The 14715-nt window shown below is 41.3% G+C and overlaps 1 protein-coding gene across 5 annotated transcripts in view; it reads left to right on the forward strand.

Annotated features, from left to right (window-relative positions):
* Positions 1-5158: 5158 nt before the first annotated feature.
* The window catches only part of SOGA3 (SOGA family member 3), a 38840-nt gene continuing 29283 nt past the window's right edge, over positions 5159-14715 (forward strand). For 2 of the 5 annotated variants that reach the window (XM_037843163.1, XM_037843160.1), the window contains exons 1-4: positions 5161-5462; positions 7414-8582; positions 9067-9291; positions 11010-11168. In XM_037843163.1, coding sequence (XP_037699091.1) covers positions 7506-8582; positions 9067-9291; positions 11010-11168 — 1461 coding nt within the window. In that variant the 5' untranslated portion in view covers positions 5161-5462; positions 7414-7505. Of the gene's footprint in view, positions 5463-7397; positions 8583-9066; positions 9292-11009; positions 11169-14715 lie in introns of those variants that run through there. The other 3 variants (XM_037843162.1, XM_037843165.1, XM_037843161.1) reach the window with 3 other exon arrangements.

Below are 14715 nucleotides of genomic sequence, written 5' to 3' on the forward strand. Positions count from 1 at the left end.
GCTATTTAATGATGACAGATAAAACAAGATCAAAGAATATAAAATATACGTGGCAGTTTATTTTTTTCTGTAACTGGACTAATTGAATATTAAAATATTATCTTTATAATTTACTTGAAAATAGCATATGGCAAATATAAAAATTCATTGTATCTTTTTGCAGTTGGTAGGATCTTTTGCTAGGTTATGTCCATTAACATATATATGTAAATATTAAGAGATTTATTATAAGAATTGGCTCACGTAACCATGAGGATTAGCAAGTCAGAATTTGTAGGGCAGGCCGCAAGTTGGGAACTCCAATGAAGGCTTCGATGAATTCCCCAGAAGAAACTGGATGGCTAAAATAGATAGAAAGTCTTCTTGCTGACTGCTAACATTCTTAGTTCTCCCTTTAAAGCCTTCAGTGAGTGGATGAGACTTCTCTCGTTGCTGAAGGCAATCTTTTTTGTTGATTGTATATGTAATCAGCAATAGGTGCACTCAACTGACTAATGATTTAAATCTATAAAATACTCTCACAGTGACAATCAGGCCAGTGCTTGCTTGACCAAACAATAGACACCATAACCTGGCCAAGTTGATACATGAATTTAACTATTACATGTATAGAGTAATTTAGAGTTGCCATCCTTTTTGGTTTGGCATGATGAGAATTAGCCTACTGTTCTCACACTAGGACAGTTCAATTATTGACAAATACTGACTGCTGCATGAGGCTCCTGCATGTATGTGAGATAATGGTTTATTAAAGGGCTGATACAGAAAGTTTGAGAATTCTGAGTTATTAAATTTAGTGCTATTAGGGGAAAACAGAAGTAGGTATAGCATTTACATAATGACTGCCAAACTCTAGCAAAATCTCCTCTAAGATTAAGAGAAGATTGAAAATAGAGTGGGGTTGTATTAGTTGTCCAACAGTGTTTTGGTTTTAATGAGTAGCTAGACATTAGGTTAAATGACCACAGTGAATATTCATGCACATTTAAAGTAATGCAATAGTGATTTAATGACACAAGACCCATCTGCAAACTTATGCAATTGCAAAAGCTTGAGTAACAAAAGCATCCATGGTAGGATAGCAATTTATAACATTCACAGAGCAGCCTTTAATCCAAATATGTCAATTAAACTACACATTTTTGAGGATATAGCTGAGCTGTAACATGTATATTTACTCTGAGAGATTGTAAAGTAGCCTTTATTGAGATGCCTGAAATTAGGCTAAATCCAATGTATAATAATGTATGGGGAGTCTGTTTAGAGATAAAAAGATGAATCATGGTGTTTACCACCCAAAGTCTATGATTCATTAATTATTACCTAAAATGTAATCTGGATAGCAAAAGTGGCTTGTGACTGCATACATGCCAGTAAAGGCCAGGAGGACAGTGGCACATCACCAGGCTAAGTGACTTTCCAAACATAGAGGATGGATCTAAAAGCACCAGCTTTTCTCTGTTATTAGGACTCTACCAATCAATCAGTTTATATTGACCAGCTTCTATGTGCCTAAGTCTCTGCTAAAGATAATGAGAGAAAAAGGACTCTTGTTTTAAGATATTAATTATCTGAGTGGACTGTTATGAAATAATAGGAGACTAACCAAGAATTTGTAACTGTGCGACATTAGTTATTAGTTCAATAGAAAATCAGGAATGGGAAAATTTGGTGTAAACTAGTATAATAATATTATTAAAATATTAATAATGATAGCTAACACATTGATAGTTTTTAGTGCCAGGTATACAGTAATCATCACTTATTCTTAGTTATGATTACCAGGCATCATTCTCTGTGATAAGAAATGCCTTCATCATTTCATAATAAATTATCACATAAGTTGGGTATTATAAATAACATGAATTTAACCATATTAAATATATGGATAAATGAATGAATGAGTGAGTGAAAAACAAAATACTGAGGCTCAGAAAGGTTAAATAATTTGCATAAAGACAGAAGGGTTTGAAACTTAAACTAAGCCTTAGAATATGGGTATCTTTGAAATGAGTATAAGGAATGACAAGAAAAGAGGTGCAGAAACAGAATGATCTTTACATGCTTATGTGAAAAAGAGACAGGGGCAGGGGTATGGGTGGCAAAGAATTAGGGAGTATATTTTGGGATATGATGGGGACAGTGCAGTTCTTCAAAGTCCAAGAAGAAGAATTAGGACTTGATGCAAGTCTTGTAAGCAGGATGATATGAGGAAAGTAGTGTTTAATAAAGTTGTAAACTGGCCACATTGGACAGCATGGAACTGGCAGGAAAAAAATCTATCAATTAACATAGGAAGCAGTTACAGCAGCCTAGACATAGAATTATGAAGGTCTGTGTTTTGGTAGTGATTACAAAGGAAACAAAGAAGAAAAGATAAATCTGAGAGACATTTTGAAAGAAAGAACACATGGACATAGAAGACAAGGAAAAATATAAAGCAATGAAGAAACTAGTGTTTGGTAAGAAAGTATATCAAATGGTGGTTTCTCTAAAAGAAAAAGAGACAGAATATATCTTTTTTTCTTCACAAAAAGAAAAGTAGAAAAGAAATAGACACCAGTTGAACAAGGGATACAAATTTCATATGGAGTGAGTTTGAGGTGATGGTGTTACCTTCAAATGAAGATACTCTATGCACAGGTGAAAAGATTGGACCAGGACACAAGTGCAAACTCAGGCTTAGAGATACAGCTTTTTCAGTCATGATATAAAATTAGGTCCCTGGGAAGAATACAAGAAGCAAATTTAACTTAGGTGAGGACCCAAGTACAAGTTCCAATTGTGAAAATTGAAGCTAAGTTACTCCATTTTTAAAGTGGGAAAGATAATATCTACTTCACAGTGTTTTGAGTATACAAAGTGAAATAACTTTGTGAGTTGTAAAGCTGTGTAGATTAAGAGGCCATTATATAGTTAAAATCATGAAAATCAAAGGGTACGTATTTTAAGCTATGTATTTCTTAAGGGCATTGGAGTTGAGGCTTTAATCTTCTTGCCCTGATGGAAGACCCACTTCTTGCTGTGATACAGAGTAGATGATTCATCATTCCAAGCAGACATTAAAAGGTCATTTGGCTTGCCTGCTTGTGAAACACAGTAAAATGAATGCCCAAGTCTTCCTAAATTCTGGCAAAATCTTTGAATAATCATTTGGATTTTGCTTAACTGGAGAAATATAATTCAGACAGCAAATAAAATAATAAATCAGGCAAACTTCCACTTCCAAAATTCTATATCATATTTGCACCTTTATATGAGTAAAGAAGTATCTTAAATGTCATTTTACATAAATCTTTATTATTACATTTTAACTTTGTATTTGCATGTTATTAAATAATAAAATGAAACATTTAGACATAGCTTGATTTAATCATGTATGATAATTCATTCTTGATTTACATTGGACATTTTATAATTTACTAATTGCATTAAAGTGAGTAATACTACTTTAGGAAGAAATTGAAACTTGGATTCCTGAACGGAATACAAGTTCTTAGAGAAGCAGACCAAATATGTTTGTGTCCTTTGACTACGTTCAGAATAAAAATATTTTATTTGTAAAGATAAGAAAAAATATTTTCTACCCATTTTGGCATGCTGAATGAGACATGTGGATCTCAGTATTTCAGAAGGAAATTAAAAGTCAAATTTGGACACATAGTGACAAAGTGGCTAGTATAAATACCAAATAAATTGTGATTATATTCCACTTTGCTTTTTCTTTTCATTTTTGGTAAACCAGACAATGTCTTGAGCTATTCATTATAGTTGTCACAGATGTCGTTTTTCTACCTCCCAAAAATATTCAAAGGAGAATAAGGAAATCATCTAAATTCTCACTAATTTTCTTGAGCCTCCCCAGCACAGGAATTTTTTCTTGTTTAATTTTTGCACCCCAGCACCCTGGACAGTGCCTGGCATACAATGGAGGAACCTAATACCTATTTGGAATAAGTGAATACAGGAATTATTTTGTTCTTAAGACACTAATCACGAGGGCTTGAAAATCTTTTGTTTTGCTGTAAGACTATTGTTTTTATGCAAACTACTCCTAAAGTGTTTTATTTCATTTTTTTAGAAAATGTTACCCTTGGAAAATAAAATCTCTTACACCAAAATTCATGTTATCACAATCAATTATTATTATTTCAAGATACTGACCTCTTTCACCCACAAAACTACCACACTTAATGCAAGAACCATAATTTCAGAAAATGCCCTTTTCAAAGCAGTGCTTATTTTTATTTTCATCTTTAAACTCACAGTGGAATTTTTAGAGGTAGAAAGGAGATCCCCATGCCAAAAACAAAAGAAAAAAGAAAAGCTGGAGGGCAAAGAAGAACTTCCCAGTCGAATTTTTGAAATATGATTAATGTGGAACAGTATGAATTATTGAAAATTGCAAAGGCATATGTTCTGAATTCTCTTTAAAGCGCTTATCTTATAAATGTATGCTTTCTGATTTCTGTTACTCGCAAGCATTAAAATAAAGATTATGTATCCCAGCAATTACTCCTCACATTCACAGTGGAAACTGAAACTTAATAAAGAAGGGAAGCTTTGCAAGAACCCTTTGTCTGTGGGGCGGTGGGTCTGGCAACCATTATCTCTTCGTGGAACAGACTTCTGATGACTCCGCCCGGGCTGGGGGTGGGGAGCGAGCACCGCGTGGAGAGCTCGACTGAGAATTAAAGTGAGTGAACAAAGAGAACTCCCAGCAGCCGCCCGCCAGCGCCTCGCAGCCGCAGCAAGAGACGTCAGTCACGCCCGGATGGCTGTTCGAATCCGCCTCCCTGGGAAAGAGCGCAAGTAAATAATTGATAGAGATTGATCGAAACCAGAACAAAGCTTTGCAGAAAACCAGTGCGGCCGATTTCAAGCGGTTTTGAAATCTTCTGCCATGTACAGGATATAGGAGCGGGGCACGGACTTTGAACAGCACCACAGATCTTCCATCCAGGGCGTGGCTTTAGCCTTTTTGTCTTCTTGCCTCACCGCCCCTTCGCCCCCGCCCTCTTTTCTGCCCTCTCTAAAGTAAGCTCTCTTTGGTTGCTTCCACCCGGTCCTCCCTGGCAATCCCGCCCCCTCCCCTGCCCAGTCGGGTGAGCTCAGCTTACGAAAACCACTGCTCTGCCTGGGGAGCGTCTGGCACCACTTGGTGCCTCTTGTGTGGTTTCCTCCCAGCCGCAGCTCCAGCCCAGTGGCTGACCGCCGGGAAACGACGCGCGCTGGGGGCTGCAGAGTCCTCACGTTAACGCCTTTGTTTGGGGAAATCGAGTGGGTGTGGAACCCGGGAGAGCCAGCCCAAAGTCGCGTTCAGCCGGAAAATCGGAGATAATACCACGAAGTTGAACTTTCTGTGGCTCCGAAAAATAACGGTAAACCCTGAGGTCCTCGGAAGATCGGAAGGAAAACGCTTTCGGTTTGCTTCAACTTTGAAACATCACCTCAGCTGAGAAGTGAGCAGTTCTTTTGGATTTCTAAAGGGATGGGGATGAGAGATGGCATGGGTCCGCAGGCGATAAAACTTGAGTTTAAAAGGGTTGTTTTGGGCCCTGCTGGGGTTGATTGGGTGGCGATTTCCACAAGGGAAACCTTCAAGAAACACAGCATCTTGTCACTTAGCGAAGACCACGTGACAGAAGCCAGGTACCTTTGATTGTGGAACCCGGTTCCGGGAATACGATATATATATTTTTTTTTGAGTAAAAGATGTCCGGGGAGCTGGGTGTAAGCATCCTAGCTCCGGGATGACTCTAACTAATTCTAAACAAAAATGAGTTTGTACTGTCAACATAACTTGGCTGGGTGGTCACGTTATTGTGACCCATTGCTGATGAACTAGGCCAGACATTGTAGGAGCGTCATGGTTCTGGGAGAAGATGTAGAAAATAAGTTGATGGGCAACTTTTTTCCTAATGCCTTCATTGTTTCGCCATATTTTTCCTAAGTAAGTTGAAAGGAGATCCCAGAAAGAGAAGGGGAGGTGGGGGGTGGGAGATTACCGATAATATTTCTTAATGAAACGACAAATTAGCCCACATCGATTAAGCCATGATTCATAAAATAAAAAAACGTGAAAATGTAGGCATTTCCTTTAAAAGGAAGGTTTCTTTTTAAAAGCAGAACATTCTGCATATTCATGCCATTTTCAGTGCTTTAGAGGGAAATTATACTTCTGAGGACAAGCTATTCAGTTGACTAGCTGAACAGATGGCTGGATAACTAGGAGAAGCAACCACAAGGCAGTAGCATGCTGTTTTCCAGATTAAAGAACTCAGTGATGGATTTATCTTATAAGGTTGTACAATGGAAATTTACCTTACCACCATGAGTGAGGATGCACCAGCGTTCTTTGTGCAATGTATTAGAATGTGTCTCCACAGGAGAAAATGGACACTTCAGAAGTACTTTACCTATGACTTAAGCACTTCTAAGATGCTTTAGAATGAAGATGTTTATCTAGCAAATACACCTAAACTAAAATGATTCCCTAGAACTATGAAACTGGATAAGTGTAGAAAACGCCATCACCTGTAACCATAAGAAACTATTTCTAACTGCCCATCTACTTTTCCAAGAATTTGAAAAAATTAATTCTCAGAGCTAAAAAAAAAAATCTCTTTAGGTTTGCTAGTGAGTAACTCAGAAAGAATATTCCTCATGCCATTATTTTCTTGACATGGAGATTGATTTAGTTAAAGTCATTCATTATTTATATTTTCTTTTAGTGCTAGTCTAAAAGAAATTGGGTTAATTTCTCCTAACCAAAGACAGCATTAGGGTTTGGAGCTGTGAGAGAACAGTGCCATTTTCCCTAGGAACCTAAATCATAACCCTTTTCCACTAATCAAAACTTAGGAATACTAATTAAATAAAACATTCTCCACTAAATTGAGCTTTAATGCACATTTGATGCTGAGGAAAACCAAACTGAAAAAGTCTAGTATGTGGGCAACTCCTGTTCCTTCTGAAGCTTCTTCTGTCTCCTCTTCTCCCCTCCCCCCTCCTTCCCCCTCTCCTCTCCTCTCCTCCTCCTCTCTCTCTCTCTCTCCCCCACCCTCCTCCACGTTTCCCATAAATTCCTTCCTGCCTCTACATCGCATCCTTTCCAAACCCGGCTAGGTAAGAATAGGTTCGGTTAAGCTGCTTTCAGATCCTTCATTGTCTCACTCAGGTGGAATGAGATGGAGACAGCGCCTCACTGGGCAAAATGAGAATCGACAGGTCCGCATCCTATTCCTAGAAACAAGGCTTGGTCCTTTTTCTCCATTAAAATTAAAGCTTCTAGTTAGCGCCTTCCAAATCTCACCATTTTCAGGGGCTTCTCTGGTACAGAAAAAACACTCTTTTCTCTATACCGATGCAGACATGCTGTGTGCTTCCTTTCTTTTGTCTGTCCCGGTTTAGAAAGGAAGGTTGGTGGCGCTGAGGAGGGAAGAGGATGAATTGGTGATGGACGATTCCAAATCGCATCCGGTAGGTTTTCTTCTCAGACTGCCATGAGTCAGCCACCGACTGGGGGCGCTGCCCCTGCCACAGCCGCCGCCGCCGCCGCCGCAACTCAGGCTCGCCTGCTCCCGGAGGGCAGTAGCAGAAAGCAGCAGCGAGCTCAATCGCCCGCCAGACCCAGGGACAATTCGGTCAGACAGACAACCGCTGCCAACCGGTCCCTGGTGGGGGCCAGCACTAAAATCAATTCTGCTCAGCTCCAGCAAGGCAACAAGACCGGGAACCGCGCAACAACTCCGGCCAGCGCCCGGGGAGGCGGAGGCGGGCCCGAGAAGGGGGCGCCCACGGCGCCCAAAGGCGCGGTGCCGGGAGCTGTCCACCCCGCTGCTGGTGCTGAAGCAGCCCCTGCGGCGACCCTGGCTGCTGTGGGCAGCAGGAGGCCCGGCCAGCCAGAGGAGCGGCCCCGGGAGCTACAGCCGGTGCCTTCGAAGCTCGGGGAACCCCCTCCGCCCGGGGAAGGAGGAGGAGGGGGCGGAGGAGGAGGAGGAGCCGGCGGCGGCTCCGGGGACAGGGAGGGGGGCGCTCCGCAGCCTCCGCCGCCGCCCAGAGGCTGGCGAGGGAAAGGCGTGCGCGCACCGCAGAGGGGCGGCAGCGGCGGGGAGGGGGTCTCCCTTTCGCCATCCTCCTCCGCGGGCAAAATCCCAGGCCCGGGCAACAGAAATCCCGGAAGCGGCGTTGCGACGGGCGGCAGCGGTGGCGGAGGGAGCTACTGGAAGGAAGGATGTCTGCAGTCTGAGCTCATCCAGTTCCACCTCAAGAAGGAGCGGGCGGCAGCGGCGGCAGCCGCCGCTCAGATGCACACTAAGAACGGCGGCGGAGGAGGCAGCAGCAGCCGCAGCTCCTTGGTCGCTGGCGCCACTGCAGTTTGCGAGCCCTTTGCCGTTCCTTCCACCTCAATGGCGGCGGCGGCGGAGGGCCCCCAGCAGAGCACAGAAGGCAGCCCGAGCGGCGGGGGCATGCAGGCGGCGGCGCCCCCTTCATCGCAGCCGAACCCGCAGCAGCTCCAGGAGCAGGAAGAAATGCAGGAGGAAATGGAGAAGCTGCGAGAGGAGAACGAGACACTCAAGGTGAGGGAGGTGAAGGGTACCATTTGGAGGAGGGCTGGTGTCTGGGCCTAGGAGCGTTAGGGCGTGTCCGCGCGGGGGTGTCTGGTAACCTGTTAGCCTTAAAGAGGGAGGGGAACCGTAAAGGAGGGAGGGGATTCCTAGGTCTTTCCAGATTTGAAATAGAATCTGAGATCAGTAGCATTAGGTTTAATTTAAATTCAGATCTAGGTCTTTGTTACTCTATTTATCATAGTTTGTCCCACATTTTCATGGAGAAAGCTAGAGTAAGAGCGAGAGAAGGCTTTAAGGCCGTAAAGGGGGACCGTTTTTCTAGTTTTCTTCTTCATTCAGCCCCTTGTCAATCCTGTCTCATGAGGTAGGGGTGGGGGTGGGGCAGCAGAGGCAATAAAGCTGAGAATTTGGAACTGGGATGGGGTGTACACCGTGTCTGTCCGAGGGGCGCGGGGCGAGGCTAATTTTGACCCGCGGCCTGTCACCGCCTCAGAACGAGATCGATGAGCTGAGGACCGAGATGGACGAGATGAGGGACACTTTCTTCGAGGAGGATGCCTGTCAGCTGCAGGAAATGCGCCACGAGTTGGAGAGAGCCAACAAAAACTGCCGGATTCTGCAGTACCGCCTCCGCAAAGCGGAGCGCAAAAGGCTGCGTTACGCGCAGACGGGGGAAATCGACGGGGAGCTGTTGCGCAGCCTGGAGCAGGACCTCAAGGTCTGCGGCGCGGGGTCTCGAGGACGCGCGGCAGGGGCGGTGGGCGGGGACTCGGGTCGAGGACTCTTTGCACTGAAAGGCCTTCCTTGGTGACTGGCAAAGAGCTCTTGGGACACGGAGTTTCGCAGCCCGGACCCCGAAATGTCAGGGTCCCAGGCAGGTGGGTACGAAGAGGAGAGAGAATGTGGAGGGCCTGGCGGTGTGCGAGCTCGGTGGGCTCTCTCGGGAGTACCAGAGACTCTTCTAGACCTGGTGGGAGGAGGGCGCCTTCCTCCCGGCGGAAACAAGGGTGTGGCAGACGCAGGCCTTGGCCTTGATCTGGCCTCCAGAATCTGTCTGCCAAGCCACGGCCAGGTGGATTGAGGCACTTGAGAGCAGCGGGATGAGGACTACTTTAGAGGAGTAGAGGCCCAGAATAGCAACAGCAGTGGGAAGGTATAAAATGTCAGAGTTGGGATTTCCCAAAAGGGAAATGGTGCAATTTGCGACCTCTTTGAAGAAGTAAAGGGAGAGTGAAATAAATGGAAGAATGCCATTCTTAAGGTGAATTTGCGCCTTCAGACTCTCCGGCAGTGGAGAGATACCAACCTTGAAATACATTTTTTTTAGACAGGTGTGGCCTCTTCAGTTCAGGTTGACTGTAGGTAGCTTCATTGACAAGGCAAACCAGGTATTATCTTCATGGCCTTTGCCAACCAAATGAACAGACTGTTAAGTGTATTAACTTCATCAAAATATATAAATCAAATGTAATTATCCCATATTTGTTGTAAAGAACGCTATGAGAAAGCATTTTATGAAAGTTGCTGTTGTACTATTTCTTTTTCTTTTCTTAACATTTGTTTAGAATTCACATTGCACCAGGCATTGTGGCAACCACTGTTACATATATTATTATCTCATTTATTTCCCGGGGTGTGGGGGGGCGGGACCTAAAAGGCAGGGATTTTCCTTAATAACATCATCTTACAGGTACAGAAGCTGAACCTTTTATAGAAGTTAAATGCCCAGCCCTGGAATGTGGCCAGTCCCTGGCCAGGCTCACTCCCTACCCAGTCTAAAGCCACAGTCTTTGTCCTGAACCTCTGTAACACACTGCTCCACTTCCAAACTCTGAAATTTCAAACCTAAGCTCAAAGTACGGAGCAAAAATTGCACCATCATTAAAAAAAAAAAAAATCCCAATGAAAAAAGTGTTTCCTAAAATTAAGCACCTGTAGTTCCAGTTGTGGTATCAAAATTCAAGCCCCACCCACCCCTTGAGGTGCAAAACTTCTGTTTTTCGTTCTTTAAAATGAGCTATAGTGAAAGTCTATGCTTAACAGGGTTGTTGTAGAATTCAAGGAGATATGTGAAATTTCTCTACAAGTGAGAAAACACAATAGTACATTTATTACTAAAATGTAGTGAGAAATTAAGGGAACAGAGACAATGGCCAGACCACCTGACTGCTTGTTAGCTGTGTGACCTTGAGCAAGTTATTCACCTCTGGGGACCCAGTTTCCTCATCTATAAAATGGGAATAATATTAGTAGTACCTATCTCATGGGATTGTTGTGAGGCGTATTTGAATGATTGGTTTATAGCATTTGTAATGCTGCCTGGCACATGGTAAACACTAGATGATCATTGGCTCTTAATGCTTTCAATGTAAATAAACTTTAGCACACTTATTATGTTGTCTTTAATTATATCTTATTGTTAACACTTTAATTTAGGTGGCAAAGGATGTATCTGTGAGACTTCACCATGAGTTGGAGAATGTGGAAGAAAAGAGAACAACAACAGAAGATGAAAATGAGAAACTGAGGCAACAGCTTATAGAAGTTGAGATTGCAAAGCAGGCTTTACAGAATGAACTGGAAAAAATGAAAGAGGTGAGTATTCATTATATCATGGCATGCTATATATTTTCAGCTCTTTAGGAAAAAATCCTGAGGATTAATATGGCTGTTTAAATAATTCCATTTTTTCACTATTCTGTTTTTCTCACCCAGTATAATAAAAAAGAGATGATTTCATATATAAAAAATGAGTAGTGAAGAAATAATTCTGATCTAAGGTCAACCTGTAACTTGGCATTTAGGAGCTGTGACTGATGTTTCATCTTTGTGTCATCTCAGTATATGTTAATTATATAAATTACGCGGCCATACCAAAAACAAAGTGTGAAGAGTATGAGAGAATAAGCTTTGTGTTACTGGAGTCTTCTCTATAATAAAATACCCCACACCCAAATGGCCTAATGCTTAGCACATCACCAGTAACTAACCCTCACAATCTTCCATTGTAGCCCTTTCTGTCACAGCAAAGCTCTGTTTAAAAGTTTTCCTTGGTTTGAGTTGTAGTCTACTTAGTTATAAGTTTAGCCAATTCATCTTAGTTCTACCCTTTAGGGTGGCATTTCAATAAATACCAATTTAATTTGAATTAAAGTAACAGTTTGCTTGAGAACTGCCCAAGAATGTACAATGCAACCTGTGAAAACTATTAGTGAGAATTAGCAAATAGGCACGGTCCTCTGACCAATTTCCTTTACTTTGGATATACAGAATTTTAAAGAAATCCTAATCTTCTCATGAAATAATTAGGTATTGAGTCATTTTCCATTGCTGTACTTATCTAAAAATGTACAAAATTTTATCGTGTATGATTGAAAATATCGATAGCATGATTTAGAATATGCATCAGAGCTTTGTCGAAAATGGCTTCAGTGGAGTAAACAGTTTTGTGATCTAAGTTTTTCCTTACGTTTATATTGTTATGACTTAAAAAAATTTTTGACAAGACAAAATAGGGCAAAATTGTTTTCACGAACGGAATTCTTGGTTAATGCCTAATGGTGGCTGTGGGCTGCATTGGAAAAACATGGGGACTGAGAGCTGGGTGACCCATCTTCACCAGTATCTAACTTGGCAACCTTAAAAGAGTTCTAACTTCTACTAGCTTTAATTAATTCAGTTGTAAAATGTGAAAACTGCTTTAGATGATTTCCCGCTGCTTTATTTTAAGATTTTTAGCATGAAATCCAGGACATTGACGTTTAAAGAGTGGTATAGATTTCTTTCTGAAGTTCAATGATAAAATATTAAGTTAATGCATATACTAGTATATCCTGCTTCAACAATAATGTGAGTTGTGTGTCAAAAATTGAAGTCTGATTTCTGCGAAAAAATGTTCATAGACTGGCTGTCCATTAGGCACAAAGACGGGACTAATATCTTAAATTAGAAGCCAAAATAATGTGGTTACCAGGAGGAAGGGCTGGCGCCTGAAAATGTCCTCAGAAGAATCATTGTAAGGATAAATTTCCATGATTCTATTCCATACACCCCTTCCCATGACCATTTCCTCCTCAGCACTCTAACATTGGATTGGGAAATGCTTTTGCAGTCCCAAACCATATGGTCATATCTGTTCATGCTGAAGAGGCAATTCACATTCTCCTTAGAGTTATAAAAGCCAAACTCTAATCCCTGATCAGAGAATAAAACAATGAATGTGTAAGGAATTTGGGAGTTTATATGCAGGGACATGAGCCTTTAAAGTAGCCTTTTATTAAGAAGATGGGCTCTGAAATAGCATTCACAGTTTGAGAAGGTGGGTGGTGGGGCGGGTAGGAGAAATAGAAATGGAGAGGAAGGGAGGTGGAGGGAAAGAGATCTGAGAAATTCTAAATGTAATAAAGGAGAAAGTTCCATATCCATGCCTTTGAGGTTGAATTTCATAGTGTTCATAAAAGTGTCAGAAATGAAAAAAGGTAGTTTAAAAAATATGTTTAGAGATCAGGAAGGTTTCATCAAAACAAGATTTTAGTATGGTAATTTTTTATATCCTCCAAGAAGGCAAATAACAAAACTGAGCTATGACAGTAACTGGTTGGTTTTATGAATCTAAGAATTCATAAAGTCCTATTTGTCTTTGTATGACTTGCAGAAGCTTCAGTTTCTTTTTAAAATGAAAACACCTTCAAGTCCTTGGTGAATTTTACCACACGGGCTGTCATCTCTTTGTTGTGTTCCACCAGTGCTTTCTACTATGAAAACATGATTCCAGTTATTGAGTAAGATCGTAAAATGTTAAATAGAATATTCTAGAGATAAACAGTCTTCCAGTTCCCAGATTTTAGTTCCTTATGTGGTCATGTAGATGTCAGACAGCACCGCTGGGACCAATAGGCCATCTGCTAGGGTTTGGGAACCATTTACTAAGGGTTTAACTGGCTTCAGAGGTATTGGCCAGTTGCTTTTAGGGCTAGTGGCTGCACAGAGTCTCATGTATCTGCTCATATCCATCTGCTTATCTTCTTTCCTTGAAAGTATGGAGTAGGCACCTGAGAGTAAGAAGAGTTAAGTAGAGAGAGGATGTGGATAATTATTTGAATTTACTGCAACTCCTTGCTTGTATTGAAACAGCTGATATTCCTCCAACTGAAAACAAGAGGGACCTCTTAGAATGCTGCCTCAGAATCTTAATTCTCCTCCTGATTATAAAACATCAGTTGCTACTAGCAGTATACCTTCTTGCTGTATAAAAATGCCTTTACCTTTATGTAACATGGGAAAAGTGATGGGTTGTTTTGCAGTACCAAGAACAATCAGAGAGACAGTTTTTTTTGTAAAAGGAGTTATTTCAGGGATACAGCCACTAACTCTGTGAGTGACAGGCTGGGTTAATGTACAAGTAGGATATAGTAAGGGTGTAGAGGAACCTCAATAGAATACTTTCTCTGTGAGAGGTGGGGTTTTTTCACAGTTAGATTGAAGTTTGCTGCCTTTCATGAGATTCTTTTGGTAGCGGAGGGACTTTTATTTTCAAAGCTCTGAAATCCCCCCTGTGATTCAGGAGGGAGAGATCTTCCTATGTCACCTTTAAGGTCTGGTGCTTGGTTGATTTTGATGACAGACATTTCAGCAAACAAATCAGCAGCAGCAAACCTTTGAAGATGGAAAGAGAAGAAAGAATAACTGAAATGGTTAGGAGGAGAACTGTTTATCAGATTTTATTTTCATTTCAGAATCTGTATTCTTTGTATTGTCTCCATCTCCCACCCTCACAGGAAAGTCTTAAAATAATTTTCTAAACTTTTCTCAGGTTATTCTCCAGAGGACTCTTAACTGGCCTGTTGCATTATAGCATCAATTACTTTGGGATTTTTAATTTCTGTGCATTTTGTTAATATATCTATCTATTACAATGTACTTTCATTCTAGAGCTAAAAATACTTAGTACTATAAATCTCAACAGTAGTGCCTCTGTTTTTTTTAAGAGAACATTGAGAACAAATACACCTACCCAAATTCTCTTTATCGACAGCACTTTACTAGACAAATGCTTGCCTTACATATTTCCAATTATCTATTTATTTTCTTTTGTAAAATACAGAACTGATGATAACTACACTGAACTTTGGTAGGGCATATC

The sequence above is a fragment of the Choloepus didactylus genome, chromosome 7 (genome assembly GCF_015220235.1).
Source record: "Choloepus didactylus isolate mChoDid1 chromosome 7, mChoDid1.pri, whole genome shotgun sequence".
NCBI classification, from domain to species: domain Eukaryota; kingdom Metazoa; phylum Chordata; class Mammalia; order Pilosa; family Megalonychidae; genus Choloepus; species Choloepus didactylus.